We start from the raw sequence: 26282 nt of genomic DNA on the forward strand, positions 1-26282 counted from the left end.
TTGATGAAAAAGGAGGAGGTGGTTCCTTGTGATAGTTGTTCCACACAGATATCTGGAGACATGGGGGGAGGTGCAATAATCAACTGAATTTTCAAGGCACCAACTAAGTGCAGGTGCACTCACCTGTCAGGAAGCTGAAGATACAATTGATTGTGTAAACAGAAAGCTTGAGACTTGCTCATCTTTTCTTCTGAGATGTGTGCAGCCAATACAGAAGTAGCAGTGAGCTGTTTGCACTCTGGCAAATACTGCTTTCCCTGCTGAAAGGGAGAAAGGGAGAGGAGACCCTGTAAAAAGTGAATGCAATCCTTTCAAATCCATAGGGCCCTAAATTTTGAAGATCAGAAATTCTGCTGCTATAAGTGATTTGTTGCATGCTTACTCCTTCTCTTGCTTTCATTTTAATTAACTGCATGATATGGAGCTGCTAACTTTTATTTCCTGCTTTCATTTCTTCATTTTCAAGTTCATCTACCTAAGAATTTGAATTCTTGAGCTTCAGGCAGCCTTATCAAGATGCATAAACATGGTGATGTGTGTTATTGCAATGCTCTTGTCCTTGATGAAATAAAACTGGTGTTTCCAAAAGGTCACGATATAATTTTTATATCATAAGTTTGTTTCCTCTAGGCCTTTTTATTTTTTTTTTTTCTTTTCCATGAAGGAAGGGGCAAAGTGTCTATCAGCAGGTTCTGTATGTGTAGCAGAGACAGGTTGAAAAACAGAGGACTTAAAAAAAGCCATCTGTCTGCAGCTGTAGTTTGAATTTCTGAGCTGTGAGGATTGTCTTCCAGTTAATCCCTTTTGCAATCTGTGTGAACTGTTCGGATTTGTTTGTTCCCTTTGTATTATTTTTCTGCGGCTGAGATTACTTTCTCCTTTTGTTTTTCTAGATTATCTTTTTTTTCCTCTCTGTCTCTTTCAACATGTAACAAATATATTATTTCCCCACACACATCCTTGATTTTCTTATTTTGCATGCAGAATATGCTGAACTTGATGGTTTGCTGACTTAAACTTGCTTTTTCTTTCAAACAGGAAATGTGAACATAAATTGGTTTGCAATTTACTTACCACATTTATTCTGTGGTACGGTCTTGAAGCTGGAAAACTAAGGTGATATGTGGAACTGAGCCCTTCTCCTCTGTTACAGATATTTCGATAAATTCCCCAGGGTGTTTATTAGAATTTGCCTCATTTATTTTGTCCTGGGACCTTTTATTTAATTTTGCATATCCTTCGCATTGTGTCAGAAATTATTTCCTTACTGTCATATTTCTAAAAGTGATCTACTTTCAAATGATGGGATCCGTATCCTACTGAGCCACTCGGGTGAACAAAGAGTTACAGGGATGATCATTTCCCTGCCCACCTTCTTTGACTGCACATCAGCTGGCTCCCCATTCAAGCAGTGTGGTAGAGGTGAAATAAGAGAAGTGTGTGTGCAGGGGGGAGAAACAGGGTTCATTTAGGGAGTTGTTGCAAGCTTTGTCAAAAGGCATTTGTCACAGCATCATGCTGCAGGCATTCCCCTCCAGCCGGATTTCTGTGTACAGCATTCCAGCTCCAGGTGCTGCAGGGCAGGTAAGAGCCACCAGCTAAACTTTGTAGTAGAAACCAGTAAATAAATTATCTCTGTCTACTCCTGCCTGCGCTGACCCCTGTGTGGTAAGCACATTTCTCTCACTCTCAGGATTTTTCATCGAGGTGCACAGAGAGAAATGAAAGAGAAAACAATTTCTGTTTCTGCTCCTTGTTTTTCCCATGTAGAATGTGTTTGGAGAATTGTTTACCTGGAGTGAGTGCTTGATTAGATTCTGGTGAAGATTGTTTGAGCCTGATGGCCAATCCAACCCACCTGTGTCTAGACTCGAGAGAGGGTCATGCATTGTGTTAGAGTCAGAGAAAATAGTATGTAGTTTTAATATCCTCCTTTTATATAACATATTAATATATTTTAACACAATTATTTTTAAAAAAATGCAGCCTTCTGAATTAAGTCAAACAACATCATTTCTTCCCATTAAATTTGCCTGCACTTACAATATCCCTGTTCTTCATAAATTGCTTTTAACTAAAGTGGTAAAAATCCCCCCCACCACCATCCCACTTTCACAGCTTGAAATGCATACAAGAAGGAAATAGCCCAGAGAGGTGAGGGTTTTATGTGTGCCCTAGCTGATAATGTGAAAGATCTTATCTCAGTTTTAATTTCTTTAAAACTATGAGAGTAAATACACCAAAATATGATACAACATCTCTTCTTTTTTTCTTACTAACTGATGCCATCCATGGTCTTTCTCTAGGAAAGTCTGTGTGTTTCTGACTGCCCATCCTACCAAGAAGGTAGGATGAATCGTTTCTACAAATGGGTGAAGCTGTGTTTTTGGAGGAGATGTCTTCTAGGAATATTACCTACAGTTTCTTTAACAGTGACAGCAATTGTGCTGCTCCTGCACTACTCACTGTGTAAGTGTTGCTCCCCAGCATGGTCTGGGTGGGATGGATGTTTTGCACTGTGAAAAGCTCTGAACTAAGCAGCTGAGCACATAATGTGTGTATATAAACTACTGACTTTCCCTTCTCCTTAATGTCTTTGCTAAAGCAACAAAATGCACAGTACTTACCAGTGGGTAGTTGTACAAGAATAGGAATTTTATCGTTAATTATTTTTTGTCACTGTTCATGAATACCATCATTATTGGTATTAAGTGTTATCTTTTGCAGGAACATATAGGAATTATTTGTTTATTTTCTCTTCACTTTTATTTTTTTAAAAACAGAATGGGTACCTAAATTGTTTATGTACTTCCCCAAATGTCAACACATAGCTGTTAAAGCCATGTCTCTTCAGGAGGAGAGTACTGCAAAAATATTGGAAGCTTAACAATGAAATCTTCCTAGTAGAAATGCCTGCCTAAGCCTTTATTCTCCTTCCTTTCTTTTCCTGCTGGGCATTACTCTGTCAGTGGGACTGACTCAGTGCTCTAGTTATTACTGCATGTTTCTCTTAAGAGCTAATATCTGCAAATGCCAAGGACAAGCACATACTTCTGCAAGTGTCCTGCTCTGTAATGTTATTAGGTGTGGTAATTTTTTATCTCTTTTTTTTTTTTTTCCTCTCAGCTCCAGCATTTTCCTTTATTTATATCAGTGGAAGTGTAGAAATTCCTAATTTGACTTATACAAATGACCTCAATGATCCAACATCACAGAAGTTCATCCTGCAAGCAAAGGCAATCCAAAATTATGTAAGTTTCCACATAAGTAGGGCAATATTTTGTGTTTATACAGAAGCAGTTGGGAATGAGGAGAGGACTCGGGTTAGCCATTTTTTATTTCCCTTGGAAATAGTAAGTTTAAAGCTAGGAAGAGCCTTAGCAGTTTTCAGATTTAGAAATACAGCTAGACCAATGGGGCTGTGTGTCTTAGAGTAAGGTCAATATTTTCTAGGTAATAAGGTTTCAGGATTATGGACAAATCACTTGTCTTGAAGGAAATAGGAGAGTGGGTTTTGTTTTATTTTACTTTATTCAAACTCTCTTCCTTCTACGTTTTCCTTTTTCTTTTTACTTTCACATCCAAATCAATGCTTCACTTTTTAAAATTTTCCTTATCACTCGCAACAGTGCTTGCTTTCTTGCCCTTCTTATGAGTTTCTATTTGTGAGATCAGTGCTGTTTCCTAGGTACACGTGGACAGCAGTTTTGAAGACAAAGCTCTTCTCTGTTAGCTTGTATTTCTCAAAAGAACTAATCTGGTGTCTCAAAGCTGCTCTGTGCACAGCCAGTACAAGTTGGTGATACTAGAAGTTCAAAGACTGAAACAAAAATATAAATGTATTCATAAAGACTTTCTTCACAGCTAATTATCAAGAACTGTCTCAATGGCCTTGAATGTGATGTGAAAAAGCAAATTTTTAGTGGTGTTTAATGCACATTTATGATCCTTATTTGATACATTTTGTGAAAATTATGGCCAGTGCTTGTAATTTGGGGGAGGGCAGTGAGGAAGAGGAAGGAATGAAAAGACAAGCACTTTATAGTATTAGAAGTTATTCTGGCACTAAAATATAATTTTACATTTTCTTTTGCTACTATTTCATTATCAGTTGGCAGAAACATATGAATCTTCCTTCTTGGGAAAGTACTACTTGAAGTCTGTAGTGGCTGCTTTCAGGTAGGTGTTGTGTCAGCATATGGTGGAAATTTGAGCTTTTCAGCTGTGTTTTCCCCTTTTTCTTTAATGCATTTTAAATTTGCAATCTGGAAGAAAATGCACATCTTTGTAAGAGAATTAAAAATGCAGAAATGCATTTAAGTATATGATCTAAGCTAATAGTGTGACTTCTGTCCTGCCCTGTAGAATTGGTGAGAGAAATGAAGTCTGATTAATTGTTCCTGAGTCTATGGGTTGTTTTGTTGTCTATTAATCTACTTTTAATTTTTGAAATAACAATTCAGCACTTGCAGTGTCTTATTTTGGTTTTGTCCATTCAAATGAAATTCTTTTTTAATGTCTGAAAACAAATCCTTAAATGTGTGATTTGGGGCAAAACACTATTTGAGCTCCTGGTAGGAAATGTAAATCCATTGAGCAGCAGGTTATTACAATCCTGGTAGTTTCTGAAAACCCTGAAGGGTCAGTGCACAGGCAATTTCAGAAGGATTGTGGTGAAATCACTGAAGTAATAACTTGTATGTCTATGCTCAAGGATTCTTTATTTCAACAAAAAATTGTGTGAAATGATGTATCAAAGTAGGAGCATGAAATTGTGCTGTTGTATGGTGCTACTTCCATTAAAAATGAATTGCAATGTGTATGGAGCTGTTGTATGATCTTAAAAGTGTATAATTATACAGCAGGGATGATAACATCCAATTTCATAAAAACTATTGAAGGATTTCAAGGTGTGGTTTTCAGTCTCAGTTTGTAGCTGGTTAAGCTGCATATGTCAAAAATAGTTCTACTGTATAAAAATACAGCAAAAATAATTGTTAAACAAGAGAGCTTTTTGTCACCATGTTTAGCAGCAACTATCGGGCACAGAAGTTCAGCTGGCTATGAAACTGTGCCAGCTGAAAATGCAGACCAGTGAAAACCAAAATAGTAATTAGACTGTATTTATAGTGAATTTTTTTTCCTTTCACAGTGAAGGAGAATCTGGGCTACGAGCTTACTTCTGGAATACATTCTGGGCACCACAAGATATGGTTGCTTCTCTTAAAAAATTAACCCTAGTGAAACAAAAAGAAATCTGTAGTAAACAAGCAATTCCCTTGTTCAGTTCTGGGCAGGAAGATTTTGATCTTGTTACAATGGAGCTTTTTGGTAACAATGTACCTGTCATTTAATACCTATTCTGTCTATTTTTCTTTCTCCATTTCATGTCCTTGTCTTGTGTAGCTGATAACTATTACATTTCAGTTTCAGATTCCACAGAATATGATATGATGTTAAGATCAGGTAATTATACTTCAATCCTAAGTGATACTACTTTGATGGGTAGTGGAAATCTGTGACAGAAAAATGGCATTTTTTGAGTTATTGTTATGTCTGTAGAGCATATGAACTAAACTAGGCCATGGAATCTCCATGTCTTGTGCTTCAAATGAAGGCTGGATGAAAATACCTCATTCTGATATTCTGACTAGAATGTTTGAAAATTTACTAGTTCCCACTGAAATGCAGTGAGCTGTGGCTCCTATTTTTGCCATTTCTTAAAAAAAAAAAAGAAAAGAAAGCAAAAAAACACCCAACAAAACCTCAAAAAAAATGAAAAACTGTACATAATTTGGCTTGTGATTAGGCAATTTTGGTTGTATGTTATTAGTGATCAGTCAGATAATGTAGAGTTTTAATTCACTTTGCCTGATTTCTTCATATCGAGCGCATCTCGAGATTTGTCTTCATGTACTTACTGTTCTCATTGCATGGAGAAGGAAGAGAAAATGGCAAAGGAAGCAGTCGGTGTGAGGCAGATATTGTTGCAATTGCAGCTGAATCAGCTCCTGCTCATGATGGTGAGGCTTTGTACTCCCTTGGCCAGAGCAGGAGAAGCTGATGCAGTCTGAAAAGGGAACAGAGCTGTAAACCTAAGAGCAAAAAGGGACTAGTGGAGTCAAGAAATGTGGGTAGATAATTGTTTCTACCTTGTCTGAAATCCTACCCAAGAACTTGCCTTTCAATCTAACAGTTTCTCCATCCTGATCTACACTTTTTTGTAGCAGTATCCTTTGACCTGTATGCCAAGCCAGGTAACAACAGGACTCTAACTCTGATGAATCCCAAGAAGTCTTTTTATCAATGGAGACTGAGAGTTCCTTCTAATTACGTGGTGAGACTGGTAGTTATCACTCAGCATGGTGTCACTCCAGAGAGCTGTGCATCACACCACTTGTCAGCATATGATTTCCTTCTTCCACTGAAGAACAAGATCATCACCAGGTAAGATACAGAGCAAAGATGCTTTACTGAGCTCTCTGAAACTGTACCAGATGTTTGAAACATGTGATGTTTGAAACACAACTTAATTAAAAATCTTGGATAGCATGATGAAAAGATCTTCTAAAACAATTGAAAGGGATTGATAAGGTTTTTCAAGTCCACCTCCCTGCTCTTCAGAGGACTACCTAAAACCAAACCATCTGATTAAGAGCATTGTCCAGATGTTCCTTGAACTCTGACAGGCTTTGTGTCATGACCCCTTCCCTAGGGAACATGTTATAAATTTCTGTGGGGTTTATTCTGCACTATGACTAATTCTAATGTGTTCTTTTCCATAGAATTACTCTCACAACTCAAAAAGATAGAGACTTTATTTTAGAGTGTTATATTCTATTACTTTCAGAAAACGTATGCTTTATGGCAGCCCAGTCACAGTTGAATTCCTGTTCATAATAGGAGGTTGGAAGGCTCCATCCTCAGAGTCACTGTGTAGTCTATTTAAATGAGTTCAGATGGTATTTGAGTGGCTACACTGCTCCTACTTTTCAGAGTAAAATTTCATGTCTGAGCACAGATTCCACAAACAAGGAATCTGTCTTCCTCAACCAAATAAATAAACAAGCTGTAGGATCTGAGGATGGATGGTTTCAAGAGGGGAACTTTACTTAATTTTTAGGAACTTTTAGGTAGAGGTTAGCTGGGCATGAAGATTCAGCTAGGAATCTGAAATGCACTTGTTTAGGAGTGCTTTAACTTAATGAGTAGGTGGTCCTCTTCAGCTCTATTAATGTATTAATTGCTCCCTGTGCAACAAGACATAACAGATTGCCATTGTGGCATGGAATGGACACGAGGTTTTTTTTTGTCAGGGGTTACTCTCAGACTGTAGCTTAACAGTTTAGTAGGCAGTTTTGTAAGGATTTATGCTCAAACTGTAGCTTAATATTCAGGAGAATCCCATTCCTGATGTGGGCCTGCATCTGTTCTGCTACTTATTATGGATTATTGCTGTGCCTGTTACTCCATTGTGCATTTTTACCACTGGCTCAGCTTTTTAGGACCCATAAATGTAAAGCTGGCCATGAGCATGAAGACACCTGGAAGACAGCAAGACCAACACAGGTGTCTGATGTAACACATTTAAAGAACATTGATGCAGTAAGCTGCGAGATGAAATACAAGAATGTTCATTGATGTCTGTCTATTAAAGAACCAAAACAGAATTGTATGACTGAAATTTTCTTAAAAACCTGATGGTACCTCAAAAAAAAACCTGATTTTTTTGGTTGCTTTTACTGCCACCCTAGAAAATGCATTGTTTTGCATAGGTCTGTTAGTTTTGTGCTTGGGTCAAAAGCAGCCTAGTGACATATTTAAGATGGATACAGTAGAACTAATAAGTATGTCCAATATCTGTGACAGCCAGTAACTGTGGCAGCTATTATTTCCTGATGTTGAGGTCTAGGGTCACGTATGGTGACTGAACTGATTCTCTCCAGTTTCTGTAAACTGCAGTAATACATCTGTTCAGTGACAAATCCTAAAATCTGTTCCAGCTGAGATGGTGAGGTGTGCTGTGAGAGTAAGCATCTCACGTGGACAACTCTTCTCACAGCTTGCCTTGCTTTTCTGATGATATCATGACAGAAGGCACAGAGAGAAGATATGCCAGGCTGTTGACTGGGTTGAGGAAGATGCTGAAATATTTCCACATGGAGAGAGGACTTATGTTGTTATTTTATAAATGCTTTGTCAGCTATTATGATAAGAAGGATTTAATAATGTCTGCAGGAGAGGCAAAGCAGAGATTCATTCACTAGTGGCTCACCTCAAACACATAAAAGGAATAGCCTGCTAAAGCAGCAGACAACTACTTTCAATTTAAGGTTAAAACATTTGATTTTGAAGCTGCCAATCTGGATCTCAGTGGCATCAAAGAACTTGATGCAGGGCTGTGATGGAAATAATCTGTTACTGTGAGGTCTAATCTTAATTGCTTTAATTTGAGTGCATGGAAAAAGAGAAACCTGTTGGAAATTTTTAACATATAGGTTCACAGATATGACAGAATATTCTGAGTGAAGTGACCCACAAGGATCATTGAGCTATAAATGAATGAAAAAAAAAAGTCTCAAATATCATATTCCTAAAAGGAATATGATGTGGGTTGCAAAATGGAATAAGCATAAGAGTGAACTGCAGATGCCAGAAATATCATCTCACAAGTAAAAGAGCAACAGGAAGTAATAGCTACCAAGCATGGGGTGTGATAGCTTTTATGACACAAAACCAGGCTGAATGTGGATAGATTGAAAATGTTTTGGGTTTATCTGTTGCACAGATGCTGCACTGGCACTTGCTGCCTTTTCATTCCTAACCTCTGCTTCTCAGTGCCACTATCACCACTGAAGTAACATAATCTGGCATTGCCTTTCTGATGCTTCTATAGGTATGAAAACTCCAGGGCACTTGTTGAGCAAGAAAACAGTGATGTACATGCAGAATGACTAACCTCAATGCTGGGAAGCCCTAGCATCCTGTGTTATAATAAAAGGGAAATAAATAAATATAAAAATAAAAAAATAAGAACTAAAAGGGAAGTGGTAGCCAAGGGAATGCTTCTAAAACACAGATGCCCAGATCAGTGTTACTTCTGCCCTGTTTCCCAGCAAACATCACAGAAATGTGGGAAATGTTTTGGGATTACTTTTTTTAACTCTTTTCTTTTTTTTTTTTTTTTTAATCTTCCAGATGGTGTGGGCCTGGGGCCTGGACTCCTTCTGTTGTGCGTTTGACTTCATCGAGTAATGTGATGTTGCTTACCTTCTCACTGGATCAAAGAGGAGAAAGCAATATATTAAAAGCTCACTTTCAAGCAGTTCCTAAAATCAGTATGTAGCATCTGATGGAAGCACACTTATTACTGGTTTTGCCTCTAAAAAAGTTGATATTGTCTTGAATATATCTGGGGGAGGGAATGGTGGCATATAAAACAGGGAATTATCATTCTGATCCACTTTACAAAAGACTGAGATTTGAACAAAGAGAGAACATCCTTTGGTCTGGGAGACTTTGTCTTCCCAATAATTACTCAAGCCTTCCTTGCTGGTCATTGCATGGGTAACACTGAGTAGTGGCAGAGGAGCAGACAGACAGACACACATATTATCTGTCTGGGCAAAGCTAGATAGCCCCAGTGCCAGAGCAGCTACTTTTGTCATTTTTGGCAATGTATCCACAGATCATAGAAAATGTGTTTAAAGAACATGGAAAACAAGAGCAAACACTTTTAATTTATCTTTGTTCTTTTTCTGAATGCATTATTCAGTGTAGTTAACTGAAAAAGAAAAATGTGTTCCAAACCTAAGATGTACATTCCAAACCTATGAGGTACTATGGATTTTACATGAGGTATTATGGATTTTACTACAGTATTAATTAGTATTAATTTTAGAAGAGATAAAGGGGTTTGACAGGGTCAAGTTTAGCCACAGTTATTTGGTAAGGTATAAGTGAAAGAGTTTTGACAATGAATCAAGGGACTCATTTTTAACATGCGGACCAAATCACTGAGGACAAACTCCTCCAAAGCTTCCACATTTCAGCTTATGTCTCTCTGCGTGCTGCTTACCCAAATACTTATCCCATGCACATTACTAATTAAAATGGCTTTATAGTTCTGAGGATAAGCATTTCAAATTACATTTAGCCCAGGTTTTCCTACAAGATTTTTTTTTCATTTCAAAATTATCTTATGTTATGTTCAAATTTGCATTCACAATGTTACCTAAAGGGACCCAAAAGCACTAAGGACTGGGTATCTAAGAGAGTCCTTGGTAGAAAATAAAACTTCAAAGGAATTGTTCAAATATGGCATTTGCAAACTGAGAACTGATATACAAACTTCCTTGTTTACATGAAATTAATCCGTTTTCACTTCACTGGGCTAATTGCTTTTTAATTTTGAAAATTCCTACAGAAAAGTCAGAAGTAAATTGGAAGGGGGAGGTTTGTTGCATCCACATCTGGTTGCTTCTTTCACTTACCATGAAAAACTGCTTTTTTAAAAAATAACTTGAATCAGAGGTTTCTTTGTACTTACCCTTAGTTGTAATTTGATCAAAAAAAAAGAGAAATTCAGGTTTTTTTGGGGCTGGAAGTTAAGTGATTTTCAGTTAATACAGGGAAAATGTGAGTTGAATACTGTCCAAGTGTATTCTTCTAACTCTGTGCATACAGAGAAGGGTTCTAGCAAAAGAAGTAAACTCTGCATTTCTGTACAGCTGAGATAATTGTGTTCCTTGCTGATGTATTTCTCTCCTAGTATGTGGTGGTCATTTCATTTCCTGGAATGGGACACTGAGTTCCCCTTATTACCCAAGTTATTATCCACCAAACATCGACTGCACCTGGATCATCAAGGTATGTGCTGGGAACTCTTCTGAGTACTGATGAGTTTTCTTTATCTTAAGTAGACAAAAAACTGGGAGAAATGGCTTTTGATGTGGATGAAACGGAGAAAACCTAGTGAGATCACTGAACCTGACTTCTCAGGCATTTCCTTCCTGTCCTACGTAAGGTGCCAGCTATGGGAGGGAAATATTGCCAACTTCCAGAAGTTTGAGCATTATTTATGACAGCAACAAATTAATGTGTAAGATGACAAATCCCAGCAGCCAGAAAAAAAAAATAATAATCAGAGCTTTTTTTCTATGTCAAAAAGAAAAAAGTGGTCATGTAAATCATGCCTCAGTGTATTTCCCTGAATTCTGCAGAGCCAGGACCTTCTTTGGCTCAGAAATTCACCTCTGAATTTCAAGCAAGTCCTCTGGCAAGACTTAAAATCTGCTCATGATTTCTACCAACTGCCTAATATGTCAGTCTATTGTTCCATTCAGCATTTAGCTACTCTTTTAGTTTCCCTGGTAAAGAAGACTTTTCATGTATATAACTTGATAATTCTCTACCTTTCACAGTATTATTAGCATCTTATAGCACAAAACTCTCACCTCTGTGCAGAAGAGGAACATATGGCATTACAAATCTAGTATGAACCTCAGAAATAGTGCTTTATGCTGGCTGCAGAAAGGTTTACACTCCATCAGGCACAGTCTAGGGTCTAAAAAGACTTCTATAGATGTTTAAATTAGCAAAGTTTTTTGGTTATTCAGAGGTGCTAATTTCAATAATAGAAATGCAGTACTCTCAATCCAGTAAAACACAGAAAAACATGGAAGCAAAGGCTGTATTCATTTTATTAATGCACATCAGGGTTTTTGTCTTCTGATTTTTAGGCACCATTGCCTGGCTACAAGCTCTCAATAAAAATTCTTGTAATACAAATTCAAGAGAAGTCTCCAGGGTCCAGTAAATGTGATAAAGACTGGCTAGAAATTGATGGAGTTAGGTGAGTAAATATATTATTTTCTGGCATATTGATTTACACTTTGAAGTTCTGCACATTTAGGCATTCTGTTTTTTTCTTACAGGTATTTACTTTTTCTCTTGTTCCCCTTAGAGCAATAATGTAGAAAACTACAGGATTTTATGCAGCTGCAGCTGAACTGTAAATTCCTGGCTGTGGTCTTGATGTGGGTGAAGAGTTTGTGCAATCAGAAGTTTAATTTTCTTTACCACTTGCTCTTCAATGATTGCCATTGTTACACAAACACTAAAAATAAAGCTATTCAGAGAAATTTGTCTCTTGGAAGAAGCATATTGAAACAAGCAACAGCTGTTGGATTTGGCTGAATTATTTAATCCTTTCCTTTTCCTGGATGTGGAACTTTTGGGTTTACAAACCTAAATGGGAAATCTGAAAACAAGCATGCTTGAAGCAGTTTGTGTTTACAAGGCAGATCCTGATATTGATCATCTTGCTGTATTTTGTTTCAAAGTCCTCTAATCCCAAAGAAGTTACAGAGTGGGAGAAATTCATAATTAGGCTTTCTAAAACTTCTGTTGTGTAGCTTTTAACACCAAAATACAGCTGATCCTTATTGCATTATCTTAAAGCTTTTTGACACCACTCAGTAAAATGAGACATAGCTGGATGGTAGTGGACAGTTTGGTTAGAAATTAATATTTCTCACTTTTGCCTTGCTAGATACTGTAAAGCTCTTTCAGAAAACAACAGGAACAGAGAATATGGCTATTCTGTTGCAATCAACTTCCATTCTGATGAGCTGGTCACCCACAGAGGGTTTTATATTGAATACAAAGCTTTCAGTCACACAGACCGTAAGTTGTTAAGCACACGGTTTAATTTTTAAGGAGAAACCCTGCTTGACAGATCAATTGTATACAACTGAACCTAGCTATTTTCTTGACCTTATTGCAGGAGACAAAAGTGTAAAAAGTTCTGTCTTTGGTTGACCAAAGAGAGGTACAAATTTAGACATAAGATGCATTTAGAAGCTAGTACTTATTTTCTAACTTTTATCAACAATTCTGTAAAATGGGGAGCAACATTTCTCAGCTTCTGTAGATCTGTTATATGGCACTTTGCTGACAGCTTAAAATAGCCAAGCTACAACACAAAAATAGAATGGCAGAAAGCCTCTAAGCATGACTCTTTTGCCAAGCAAAGTTAACCATGAATACTTAATCTTCTCTTTAAAATCATAATTCAATGTGATCTAGATGAGTTTCCAGGTTTAGACAAACTATTTAAGTTTTACTGGCAGTCAAAGAGGACCACTTGCTAGAAGATGTTGCAGAAATATGACTGGGGATTCCTAAATCCCCAGTCTATGTACCTCTAGATCAATGTTAGATTTTGAGGGTCTTCCAGATGGTGGAACAGGAATTTTCAGGAGATACACATATTTACTTGTGACATTTCTTAGAAAATATGCAATCTCGGATTATTTTACCCAGTTAACATCTAGCTAGGTAAAGTTCTCTGTGATTTCATGAGATCAGTTAATTTTGAGAAGCCTCTTCAAAACCTCAGCTTGCTTGTCAGAATGTAGTTCTGTTCATTGTTGACATAGAAGCATTTAAGTATTAAGGTTTCTGGTGAAGATTTTTGTTTCATGCCTTTCACTCTAAATAAGTGGCACATTTTGTGGTCAGTCATTCTATAAGAAACAAATTTTCAGGGATTTCTTCTTCCACCAGTGCGGGTCTCTTTCTACCAGAAAAAGTTGCCAACTATTTTTAGTTACTCTGGTTTCTGCCTCAAAAATATTTAGGAGTCTAAGCCTAGGAGCACCTTTTTTAACAGAGAAAATCCAGTCTTTTGTGTATCTGCGTGCTCTGTTCCTAGCACTGAGGCAGAAGGCAGATGGCTCCAAGTTATTTAATCAGTTCTTAGTCACAATCAGGAGGCTCTGTATAAAGACTCATCAGGAGGAGTGGAGTGGCTGTCATGTGTCAGTATTAAGGATGCAATAGTTTGGTGAATGCTGTCTGAGATTCCAGCATGGATTAAGAGCTCTTGCCTGTATCAGCCTAGCCTGCAGCAGTAGAAATAGGAGAAGGAAAAAGCTAAATTCATGTTTTCCCACACCTTCAGTGCCTGCAGTGAGCCACCTGAGGTCAGTTTTTTCCTCATTGTTGGTTGCCCATCAAAGCACAGCTATTAAATGTCACAGGCTCTGCTCTGAGCTGACCTGGAAAGCAAATGCCATCAGCTGGATAACTTCAGAGAGAGGTGACAAGAAAATGCAGACACTCCTGCTTGGAGCTTGTGCTGGCTGGGTGGTGTGTGCTTTCCTCCCACTGACATCACTGCAAGGCAGTGAACAGGCTAATTTACTCCAGATTGCAGCTGATTAGACAACTGTGGGACAAATGGATTTGGTTCTTCTATCTATGTAGCTCTTAATCTGCCCATGGTGCTAAATGGGAGAAAATTTCATTTTATTTCACTTGGGCAGAAAGAGGAGTGGTTTGAGCTACTTAGTCTTTCAGAGACTTTTATTTTTCTTGCACACCTGAAAGAGTCAAAGAGAACAAACTTTTTTTGTAAAGAAACAACTTACCAACTATACTAGTAGATAGTTTATGTGAATGTAAAAGAAATTCTTGGTCAAGGGCTGTTTCATACAATACTGCAAGTTTTGGGAAGTGTTCCATAAAGCACTTATTCACATCAGACATCGAGTGTAGTAACACAGAGATTAATGCAGTACTAATTTCTAATTAGTAATTCTAATTTTCATTTCTAATTTCTACAAAATTTAAATATCAGGAAATACATATTTGGAATACTAAAGAGAATGCTTAGTTTTGTTTTTATTTTTCTTTTCCTTAGATGGTCATGTATTGAATACATTCCCTTAACAAATTAAAGAAATGCTTCCTAAAAGTAGTTATGTATCTGTGGTAAATGACTTTCAACCCTTAGAGTAGAGGCAATTAATGTGAATTCAATTCACTAAGGCTATTTAGGTGACTCATTTAATTCAGACTGCTTGATAAAAATCTTTGACAGATTGTGCCAAGTAAGATTTTTTTTTTAATATTCAAATTATTTTACAAATTACACAAACTTTAATTTTAATAATTTTAATATTTCTTCATGGTAGAGTCCTACATTACTTAATTTAGACTGTATCAATATTGCCAGTGTAATTGATTTAGTATTTTTCTAGCTTGTCCTTATATATGTAGACAGAATGTGCATCCCTTCAAGAAATCAGTTCAAATGCTGGAAAGGCTGCCCACATGGTAGTGATGAATTGGATTGGGGTACAGCAATTGTTTGTTGTTTTCTGTAAAGGGTTTCTTCCACAAAGTTGAGAACCGAGTTGAAATTATCTCTAAACTACTGCTGGCATACTTTAAGATCACATGAAATATGTGGGTGAAGATGTAAAAGTGTGGAAAAGAGGCTGTGTAATGTGTCTCTTTAAAGAGTGGGAGGTCAGAAAAATCAAGAAGGAATTTTACACCAAGCTTTATAAGTTAACCTTCCAAAGGAAAAAAAAAAAATACACAAGAAGTAGCCAAAGTAAGCTGTTTGTAAATAGTGAAAAGAATATTAAAACCAGCATGGAGATTTAAAATTTCGTTTTAGTTCCCTGCTGTGAGAGGATAAATAAATAAATTGTACTTTGACACTGTTTTATGTGACAAGCTTATCATAAAGAAAATGTGGGGAGGAAAAAATACAGCAAACTGTTTCCATAGAATGACTGCTCAAGACTCATTGCCAAAGAGGAAGGATATTTTTAAAGTCATTCCGCCAGTATTGTTACGGAATGTCACATAATTTTTGTTCATTATCTAAATTATGGATTAGAGTACATGCTTATGAAATAGGAAAAGTGTTATAGAATTGAAAGATGGATGTATTTAAGAGGAATGTGGTCCTGAAAGGCTGTAGAATATATATGGAGAAAAATACAAACAAGAATATGAGTCAGCATATTCTGACAGCCAGGAGGGACATCCATGTCCTTGGGAGCATCAGGCCCAGCATCACCAACCAGGCAAGAGGGGATTGTCCTGCTCTGCTCTGCTCTGGGCAGCCTCACCTTGAGTCCTGGGGGCAGTTTTGGGCATCACAAAATAAAAAATTAACTATTAGAAAGTGTCCACAGGGGGGTAACAAAGATGGTGAAGGGCCTTGAGGGGAAGCTGTAGGAGGAGCAGCTGAGGTCACTTGGTCTGTTCAGCCTGGAGCAGAGGAGACTGAGGGGAGACCTCACTGCAGTTCCAGCTTCCTGCTGAGGGGAACGGGAGGGGCAGCTCTGATTTCTGCTCTCTGGTGACCAGTGACACTCCCGAGGGAATGGCCTGAAGTTGTGTCTGGGGAAGATTAGGTTTGATATTAGGAATAGGTTCTTCACCCAGAGGGTGGCTGGTCGCTGGAACAGGGAAGTGGTCACAGCCCCAAGGCTGCCAGGGCTCAAGAAGCGTTTGGAAAATGACCTCAAGCACAGGGTGTGACTCTTGGGGGTGTGTGAGGAACGCTGTGCTCCAGGATGGTTTAGATGAATGGAGATGAGAGATCTCTCAAGGCTGCTCTTGGGATATCAGGTTTATTAGGGATGGAGAAAGGTCTTGCTTGGAGCTGCCAGATGCAGCACGTGGTGAGGCTTGAGAGGATGTGGGGGGGGAGAGACAAGAGGATGCTCTAGGAGAGGGTGGAAGTTCTAATAGGGGGGAAGATCCAAGAGAGGGGAAGTTCCAAGAGAACATCCAGCCCCTCAGAGACCCCTTATTAGGGGGCTTCAAGGTGGGCTGGAACAAGGCTTGGGCCAATGGGATTACATGCACTTGATGTTTTAGGGGAGGGTTACAGGTGCCCCATACATTTTGGGGGTTGAGATGGAACAGTCTATTTGACTTTTAGACTTATCTGTAGGTAAGGGTATTGTCCAGCCAGTACGGGGGATTGTTTTTATCCTGGCCGTACTATTGTAAATCTTTTGCCAGGCAATTATATTTATCCATCCTTTCCAACAGGGGTGGTGGTGTGCAGGGCCAGGAGTTGAAATGTGAAGTTGATCCTTGTGGGTCACTTTCAACTCAGAACATTCTGTGATTTTGTGAAGATCTGAATGGAGATAATTAAACAAGCATGTGGACTGCCCAAATTGCTTTTTTTGAAAAAAAAAAAAAAAAAATGGCTGGGGGGGATGATTGTTGCTCAAAATCTGACTTGTGAGTCGAAGTCACAAAATACTCTTTGTGAGTTTTGTTTGTATTTGTTGTTTTGTTGGTTAGTTGTCTTTGTTCTGGGTTTTTGTTTTTTTAGTGTGTCTGGTGTCACACTAGGATGTAAGACAGGGATTTGAAAATTACCAGTGGGTGATCTACAGTACCCTAGTACCAGCTAGAGTGCTGTACCTAAATTAGGCACCACATGTCAAAGAAGAGAGGGAACATCCAAAAGATGCCAGAAACAGTGACCAGAAGGTAACCCAAGGTCAGAGAATACAGCACAAGTCTCTCTGTCACTGGATACTGTCAAAACCAAGGTAGATAAATGTCTGACAGAAATGGCTCAGAAACGTCCAGGTGACCTCTAGCAGGGAGGGTAGCATGTGGCTGTTGGTCTGCTGTTTGTATTAGAAATTTACAGACCATTTTTCTTCAGGTTGTAATCCAGAACAACTGAACTGTGGTGATGGGAAGTGTAAACCTCAGCATAAGTCTTGTAAAGATGATGACAGCTGCAGGCAGGACAGTGATGAAAACAACTGCTGTAAGTATTTTTAGGTATTTTCCAAAAGATGGTAGAAAGCAGAAGCAGGAATATGCATATTTTAACAGTTGCATGCGTTGTTTCTAGATATTTTTTCCCATGGCATAAAGTAAAAGTTTCATAAGAGTGAACATAAATTATGCAGAGTAAAACTAGGTTTGGGGAGAGTTTAGACAATTAATGAAGAAAAATCCAAGAAAACAAGGATTTTAGTACAAAAACCAAGCCACATGTTATTGGTGATCCTGTTGGAAGAGCACTTTTCCCCCAGATGCTGCCAGATCAGTATCACATAATTTAAGGAAGAGAAACGTAGTAGGCTGGGGACTTTTGCCACACTGATTTTTATTTTTTTATTGCAGATCACAATGGTTGTGGACATTGCTGGTACTACCAATGGCTCCCTAGTGACTTGCTGCATTTTGCTTATGCAATTTTTGTCTTGCTTTCAATCTTGGGGTAGCCAGGAGTAAATCTTTGTTGAAAAAAAACTACCTCCCACTGTTTAGAGGTCCTTGTAAACAACTGGCAATAAGAATAATAGTAATGGAAGCCAATTGCTGAGATCTATCAGGATTCTCACATAGTAAACTGTGATAGTCCTTAGTCAGAAATTGATAGGAGGGAGGTATGAAGCTCTTCTGCAGTTTTCTCAGTTTCACTTGAAAATGAAAAGATGCTGTGAAGATTTATGATTTGTAATACCAGTAGTGCTGGTGAAGGAAAATGAACAGATCTGAGAAGCCACACTTACTCAGTTAGAGTTGTGTAAAATGGGAGTGTGGACAGTAGGAGTGCCTTCTTTTTTCTCAGGAACAGTGGAGGCTGTAATTAGTGAGATCATTAATTGGAGTGGATCATTTCCTGTCCCCTCTCCATTGAGGGACCAGTTTACACCAGTACAGATTACTTCTTCAAGCAGACTAGAATGTGTAGCTTTGAACAACTTCCAGAATGTGCAAGGTTTTGTTAATAATTTGAAATCATGACTACAAACATGTGACATTATCTTCTCTCTCTTATCTCAGCCTACAAAAGTTGCTCTCCTTATGCATACAAATGCCTCAATGGAAAGTGCTTGCTGAAACCAAATCCTGAGTGTGATGGGAAGAGAGACTGTGCAGATGGATCAGATGAAATGAACTGTGGTAACATTTATTTTAAGATTTGTTAGTTACTTAGGAAACTAAATCAGCAATTTGTGTTATTATAAAGCATTATTGGATTAAGAATTGGTTAAATAAAATATGAATTTTAAAAAAATAATTTTCTGGCAATACTGTATGCCAATGTCTGTCTTGAATTTTGCACTTTTCTTTTAAATCAACTCATCTATTCTGTCTATGATGACTTATTTCATGCAATGCATATTCAGGGTAAGCTAGGTAGGTCTTGCTGCTTTTTTGAGCTGAATGAAATACAGTAAAGCTGTGTTTGTAAGGAGAGAATAGTGACAAGAATGATTCAAATGAACTTTTAAATTGTGCTTAACCTCTTTTGGAGTTACTCAACTCTTTAGAAAGCTACACAGGAAGATAGACAATGACTGCTTTGTATCTGACCTGCCCATTGAGTGAAAATGGGCACTCACCTTTTTACCAATTGCACAGTGAGGTCTAAAGGTAAAAGTTTGTGCCAAGCATGGCGAAGGGAATTAACTGGTGGGCTTTTTACTAATTTATTAAATTATTTCTGTTAGCTTGTGGAAGACACCAACTTAAGGAAACCAGAATTGTTGGAGGTGAAGATGCGAGATCTGAGAAGTGGCCTTGGCAAGCAAGTTTGCAGATGGGGGCACGTGGCCACGTGTGTGGTGCATCTGTCATCTCCAGCAAGTGGCTCATATCTGCTGCCCATTGCTTCCTGGATTCTGATTCTGCAAGGCATGAGGAAATTATACTGTTCTAGAGTATTTGCAGCTTAATAACCTTACAGTGGTACTTTCAATAATTTGCAGAAGCTATTCCTTGCTTAGATAAGTTGATCCAGGTAATAACTTGGTGATATGACCTCACTATGTAAACACTTGGTGTTGTCTGCTGGCTTTACAAGTCTTCAGTTTTTGAAGTTATTCTCTGGTTCTATTGCCAGTAAATCCTGCATGACAGAACACTGTTCTGTTAGATGTAGGGCAAACACCTTTTTTAATTTTTTTCCTTCTTTTCAAAAGGCAGGAGTTTTCTGAGTAATACTATGGCCTTTTATCCCAGTACATGTCCTATATATTGATCAATGAGCAAAAATCTGATTGATGTTCAGTTTAGGTAGTGAAAATTGAAAATGCATACCTCCTACGTGTGTTAAGGAGGAGATAGAGTTTAAGAATATACTTTTATGAGTTCCAAAGCATGATGCATAGCAAGGAGTTGGTTTTATAAATCCAAGAAATTAATTCATTTCATAATAGCAAGTAAAAACATTGCTTAATGTCTTAGCAGACAGAGACTAGAGTGCATCTATCTTCTGAAGTCATATTCTACTCCATGTACTTAGTTTTGATGAATGTCCTCAAATACTGAAAGGTAGTTAAAACGGAGTGAGCTAACATTGCATTGATTTCCAATGGGATGTTCTAAAACCATTTTTTTTTTACAGATACTCTGTTCCAATGGGATGGAGAGCATATATGGGCTCACATACTATTAATGAAAAGAGCAATCGTGTAGCTATGAGATCAATCACAAGGATTATTGTCCACCCACAGTATGACCAATCTATCTCAGACTATGACATTGCCCTGTTGGAAATGGAGACACCTGTACTCTTCAGTGAGCTGGTACAGCCCATTTGTTTACCCAGCACCTCTAGAGTGTTTCTTTATGGAACTGTCTGCTATGTAACTGGCTGGGGAGCCATAAAAGAAAATAGTATGTTCATTTCCTGGATATGCTTTTTGCAAGTTTGGCTAAGTTTGAAACTCTAACAATGGAATATTTATACTTGTAAGCAAAAAACTCTTCATGTAGTATATTTAGGGTGTCTATAAAAAGCTAGAAAAGATCTCCGTAGCTACAGTCTGTGAATTCTGAATGGTTGCTTGGATAGCAGGTGATAAGTGACAAAATGCATACTCAGGTGTCACAAATCACTGAAATGCAAATGATTATTATAGATTTACAAAAATGTGCCCATTTTCATGTTCATGACTCATTTAATCTGATGAATTGAACCTTGCAAGAAAAGAGATCAGTAACTATTGCAACTATTGCAGAGAAAGAATTATTTTCCGATTGACAACATGGAGCCATAAGCAGCAATAATTGCAAAAAAAAATGTGGAGGATCTTTCATTTTCTCTGTCTTTATCAAAGGCCTCATAAAGAGTTCTGCCTCTGTGTAGCTTGGAGCAACCAGCTGCAGTGGGAAAGCAGAAAAAATGCACACTCAGAGGGGTAGAAGAGGAGCCTGTGGGGTACAGAATTAAAGTCTTAGCATCATTTGTAAGTTACAGACTGTCCTTTGGGGTTTTTTTATTCCTCAGTTGCTTCCCTAGAACTGAGAGGATGGAAAACAATATAGAAATTGCATTTTGTAGGACTTGGATGTTGTTTGAGGCACAGCCACAGTTTCAATAATAACAAAAAGCTTCATGCATAATTTGAAATGGTTTTCAAATTTAGTCACCCTGTGTGCAGTCTTATCTGACAATTTGCATGGCACTTTTACTACTTTCTGGTAGAATAAGTTCATAAGGATAAAGGCTAGGGAATGGAAAGGTGGTCCATTGGAACATCTATGGCTATAGGGTAATGTGAACAACAGCTTTCAAAAATTTGAAAACGGCAAACAGCATTTGAAGGGAAGGGAATTACTCTGCTGTCATTAGCTGGGTAGATTTTGAGTGGGAATTCATTCTCTTTCGTTTTGATAATTGGTATCTCTACAAGAAATTTGTGCCACCTTAACCTCTGCGATACTTTTTGCATTTTTTTTCTAGGTCATCTTGCCAAAACACTGCAGGAAGCTCGAGTGAGAATGATTAACCAAAGTGTTTGCAGCAAGCTCTATGATGATCTCATTACTTCACGTATGCTGTGTGCTGGGAACCTTGATGGTGGTGTTGATGCATGCCAGGTAATCTGGAATGGGTGTCAAAACTACAAAGGAATGTTTGCTTTCACTGGAAAACTCTTCAGAGTTTTAGGTTCTTTGTGTGGTGGATTAAGGTTTTTTTTTTGTTGTTGTTGTTGTTTAGTTTTTGGGTTCAGTTTTTTTTTAATTGAGTGTGAGTTTATGGTTAATTTAACATGGCAACTAAAAGCCCATCAAAATAAGGAATAAAATTCATCATAAACTCTCTCAGTATAATTTTGCAAATGCAAGGGGTAAAACATGTCAAGAATTCTTTTTCATCTTCAACACTTATATTTCATACAAGAGAACAAAAATATAAAGACAAAAGTTATCATCTGCGATAAAAGGTCCACCTGTGAATTATTCTATTTGTATTAATTTCCTTTAATCATTTTTTAATATCTGAGTGTGGAATTGCTAAAATACTCTAAAAGTATGATAAGTAATGTATTGTTACAGTTGCAAAGAAATATGAAAGGAAAAGCTTTTGGAACTGCAGCTGCAATGGTGCTTTTTAATTTCAAATATTTATTCATGTGTATAATTACAAGTTGTGACTACATCACAGTGTAGTAGTAGTAGTGTAAATTATAAACCCCAGCTGGTTTACACACACAATCAGAAACTGCTTTTTGGACATTCTTCACCTGTCCTGACTCTGCCATCTTTTTCCTAGTACACTAGTTGTGTACTTCATTGGTGTTCAAACTTCTGATGATGAATATCAACTTTACAAACATGTTTTTAGTATCAGATACCATGTAAAGGGGATAGAATTTTGTTACTGAATATTAGACCAAATTAGAGGCAATTTGGTACAATTTTTTCTGTAATATTTTATTATTTTAATGCAATAGGATAACTTTGCAGGATTGTAACTCATGATGGGTCAAATTTCTTTAACAGAGTAGACTATTTGCAGAATTTTCTTGCAGTGTCCAGGACCTAATTAAATTAATTCTTATTTTTATTATTATTATTCTGTAGAGTTTGTCTGCAAACTTTGCCCTTGGAATTGTTTTGCTAAAATATGTTAGAGGGGTGGTGTTCCTCCAAAAAAATGTGTTGCTTAAGTAATGCCCTTGAATTTTCAGATGGGAATTTTTAACCAATTCAGCTCTATATCATACTGGCCAATTTCCAGCATGATACACTGTGTCTGAGTTCTAGCATGTTGGCCCTTTGGGTCTTTAATTTCTTAGTTTGGGTAGCATCTGTCCTTTCTGTCGCTAGTATCTATATTATGCAATGTATCATTAGTATATATATGATGTAACATATAGAATGTGTTTCATGTACAGTGCTAGAGAGGAATGACACTGGGAGTTCAGGAAAGCCTCACAGCACCCTAAACCCCCTTTACATGCTTTCAGACTTGTAAGGGTCCTGTTCTGTTTTACTCCTTCCTGGATATGTTGCACAAGTTCTGTGAAGCTTCCAAATACCTTTCATCTTTAGAGGACCTGATACATGAGAAAGAAAAAAATTACCCTTTCCAACTGTTTTCATATCACTCTAGGATGTTCTTTGATCTTGGTCCCTCTGTTTAGGATCCTTCCTCTCCCCACTGGTGTACAACCCCTTTGGTCTTTCAGAACTGGCTGAGTAATTGGCTGGACTACACAGCCTCCTTTCTCAAGTCACTTTGACATCAGTCTTCTGGATTATTATTATTTATTATTATTATTATTTCTAGTATGACAGCAGCCAAAGAGAAAGGAAGATCTCTGGCTTCTTTTATCTGAAGATAATTTTGTACCACCATAATAGATAATTTTATTTGGTTGGGCAATGGAAGTTTTCTGTTTATTACTCTTTTCTCAGTACGTGGCTTTCTCTGACCTCTTACATGTTTTGGCTGCAGCTGGGGGCTCAAACAACCCCAGGGTCAATTTGGGGGCTGCTGACTGCCTTGTGTGCATTAGGAACAGCTGCAGAGTAGTTGCCCAGAGCTCTGTCAACAGACTAGCTCACAGAAGATTAAAGTAATCAAAGGCAAAAAAACCATTGATGAGCCCAAATGCACTTTGATCCACCGAATGGAATTGAATGGGAATTTTTATTATTCTGCATTGCTGAGCAAACCTGCATGTTCTGTTTGAGAAGCCAGTTCTTATTTGCACATTGCTTAGTCTTTTTTCCTTCTTCTGCTTCTACAAAGTAGTCTACTGTAGACTCAGTCTTGATTATAAAACTGCTGATAATACTTAATTGTGCCTGGTTTGTTGGCTTTTTTTGATTTGGGGTGTGTGGTATCTTTCTGTTTCTATTTAACACACAATAGAAGAGATATGCCTTATAGTAGATTTCAAATTGTAGTGGAATTCCCTATTTCCATCCCTGTCATCTTCTCTCCCTGTTTGGGCTGGTGAGTTATTCTGTGAATCCTGTAATGGGACATTATCAAAGAGTAATATTATAAACTGCTTCTTGCCATTGGCTTTATATTGATAAGTGCACTACACCCATAAGCTAAAATAATTTAATAAATATGACATCTGGCTGGCTACATTATATCAGAAGTAAGTTTTAATTTATATTAAATTTTAATTTGAGAAAAAGAGGGGCAGGTACTTCCTGTTCTTAAATCACCTGGTTTTGTGTTACGGTGCTCTGTGTGTGTGCACTAATGGCTGGACTTCCTTCATTTTAGGGAGATTCTGGAGGCCCCTTGGCCTGCACAGGGAAAGGCAATAGGTGGTACCTTGCTGGCATCGTGAGCTGGGGCGAAGGCTGTGCTCGGCGCAATCGTCCCGGTGTGTACACCAAGGTGGCAGCTCTTTATGACTGGATCCGTCAGAACACAAACTGATGAGCCAAGGAGAAAATGCAGATCCCTTCTTTGTGAAAGCTGCTTCCTACTGTAGTCAATCTGATGATCCAACACAAAAACGCCATTGGCTTCTCCATGGTGAAAGAATACGCTTTTTTAATGAAGAAACTATCATTTGTGGTTCATTTAGAAATAACTGTTCAGCCTCAGAGGAACTTCAGATTCCTTATGGATTCATCTTCCTTATGTCTATTTGCAGAAACAGCACTGCCTTAAAAACAAAATAAAATGGATTATAACCTGCAACAAAAATCCAGCCATAGCTCATTCGCAACACTTCTCCTCTCCTTCCTTGTCCCTTGTTATCTATATTTGTTTCCACATATGCATATCTGGATAAAAATGGCCACATGCCATATATATTCAACTCTTTAGGGATGTTACAGGATTATAAACATAAATAATTATTTCATAGTTCTTGAAAATATAATAGTGCACTGTGTACAAAGCTGAGATTAATTCTTTATAGCTATGTGTGACTGCATAACTTTTACTTTCTTGGCTGTAACTTTTGGAGTCTCTACATGTTTTCTTAAAAATACCAGATATATAGTTCAAAACTGCTAGGATGCAAGAAATTTTTATTAAATAACCGGATGAGTATAATTTAGGTTCTTTGGGATGATGTCTAAATAAAAGGAAGGAATGAAAGAGTTGTAATTCATTAAACAAAAGGAAACTATAATTCTTTCTTAAATTCTCTTTAGAATTTTAACTAACTGTAGGGTTTAATATTTGCAATATGTTACAGGTGTATTTCTCCAGCTCTGGCTCTGGTATCCACTGTGACGTTTTAGCATGTTCCTGGTAGGTTAGGATTGGTTTTCATCTGTTCCTTGGTCCACAGTAAGCAGAGTTTCAGGCTCAGGAAATATTTTTTTTTGTGTATCTTTCTAGGCTGTGCCCACAAGGCCACACTACACTGAAGTGGACATAGAAGGAAAATGGATTTATGTGGTTGGATGCATCCTTGGGCTCAAGGAAAGCAAAATAAGAAATGACAGCAACATTCCTTTAACCCTGGTAGTAAATCTAGGTTTTATCATTTTAATCTCTTGGTGAATTTATTTCTCTAAATCCAGGCAATTTAAGGTTTCCAAAGCTTTTTATGTGACTTCAGAATACCAGTACTTAGTTTAATAAAATAATTGTCTAGATGGCCTAAAGACCATTTAGATGGTCTTTAAGCTGTGCTCAGTATTTGGAAATGTTTAGCTTTCACCTTTAATATAAATATTTTAAAAATAAGCTGGCAGTTTGTACACCTTTTCTTGCTGTCCACAGAGCACGCTCACTCTGCAGTATGTACGTGACCTTTGTTTAACCTTTGTTTAACCTTTGGCACCATGTGGGGAAAACAAAAAAAGAAAAGAGAAGAGCCAGCACTGTAATCTGCATGCAGTGAGATTTCTCTTTTTAACAATGCTATTGCTTTTCCTTCCTCTCTCCTGTTGGGCATCTTGCCCCAGCTTGTGTCAAATTTACAGCACAAGCTATATTCAAAGGCTGTATGTTAGCAGGGTTGTTTCTTTAGTGGCTACTCAGTTATTCACATCTTCCTTTTTAATAAACATGCTAAAACTGCAAGGGGCTATGTTTTACTTGTTTGGATGTGCCTCTGAAACTCTAAAGTCCAGGTTTAATCAGAATTGCATTGGTGCCTTGGACTTTCCTGTTTTTGTAAAGTTGAAGGGTCAGAATTTTACAGGGAAGAAATGCACCAAGTGTGGAAGTTAGATCCCCCAGATGAAAGAAAGCCTTTTTCAGC

General features: G+C 37.7%; 1 protein-coding gene across 1 annotated transcript; it reads left to right on the plus strand.

The window, feature by feature from the left end:
- Positions 1–1461: 1461 nt before the first annotated feature.
- Positions 1462–25903, plus strand: LOC110473120 (suppressor of tumorigenicity 14 protein-like). The gene is made up of 17 exons (XM_077790933.1): positions 1462–1584; positions 2307–2469; positions 3127–3251; positions 4112–4179; positions 5153–5331; positions 5428–5466; positions 6228–6447; positions 9199–9338; positions 10772–10869; positions 11742–11854; positions 12554–12687; positions 17501–17608; positions 18637–18756; positions 19308–19491; positions 20204–20475; positions 21545–21681; positions 24335–25903. Exons 1-17 carry the CDS (start codon positions 1516–1518, stop codon positions 24491–24493), a joined length of 2328 nt encoding a protein of 775 aa, XP_077647059.1. The 5' UTR covers positions 1462–1515; the 3' UTR covers positions 24494–25903.
- Positions 25904–26282: the final 379 nt, after the last annotated feature.

The sequence above is a fragment of the Lonchura striata genome, chromosome 2, assembly GCF_046129695.1.
Source record: "Lonchura striata isolate bLonStr1 chromosome 2, bLonStr1.mat, whole genome shotgun sequence".
In the NCBI taxonomy this organism is placed as follows: domain Eukaryota; kingdom Metazoa; phylum Chordata; class Aves; order Passeriformes; family Estrildidae; genus Lonchura; species Lonchura striata.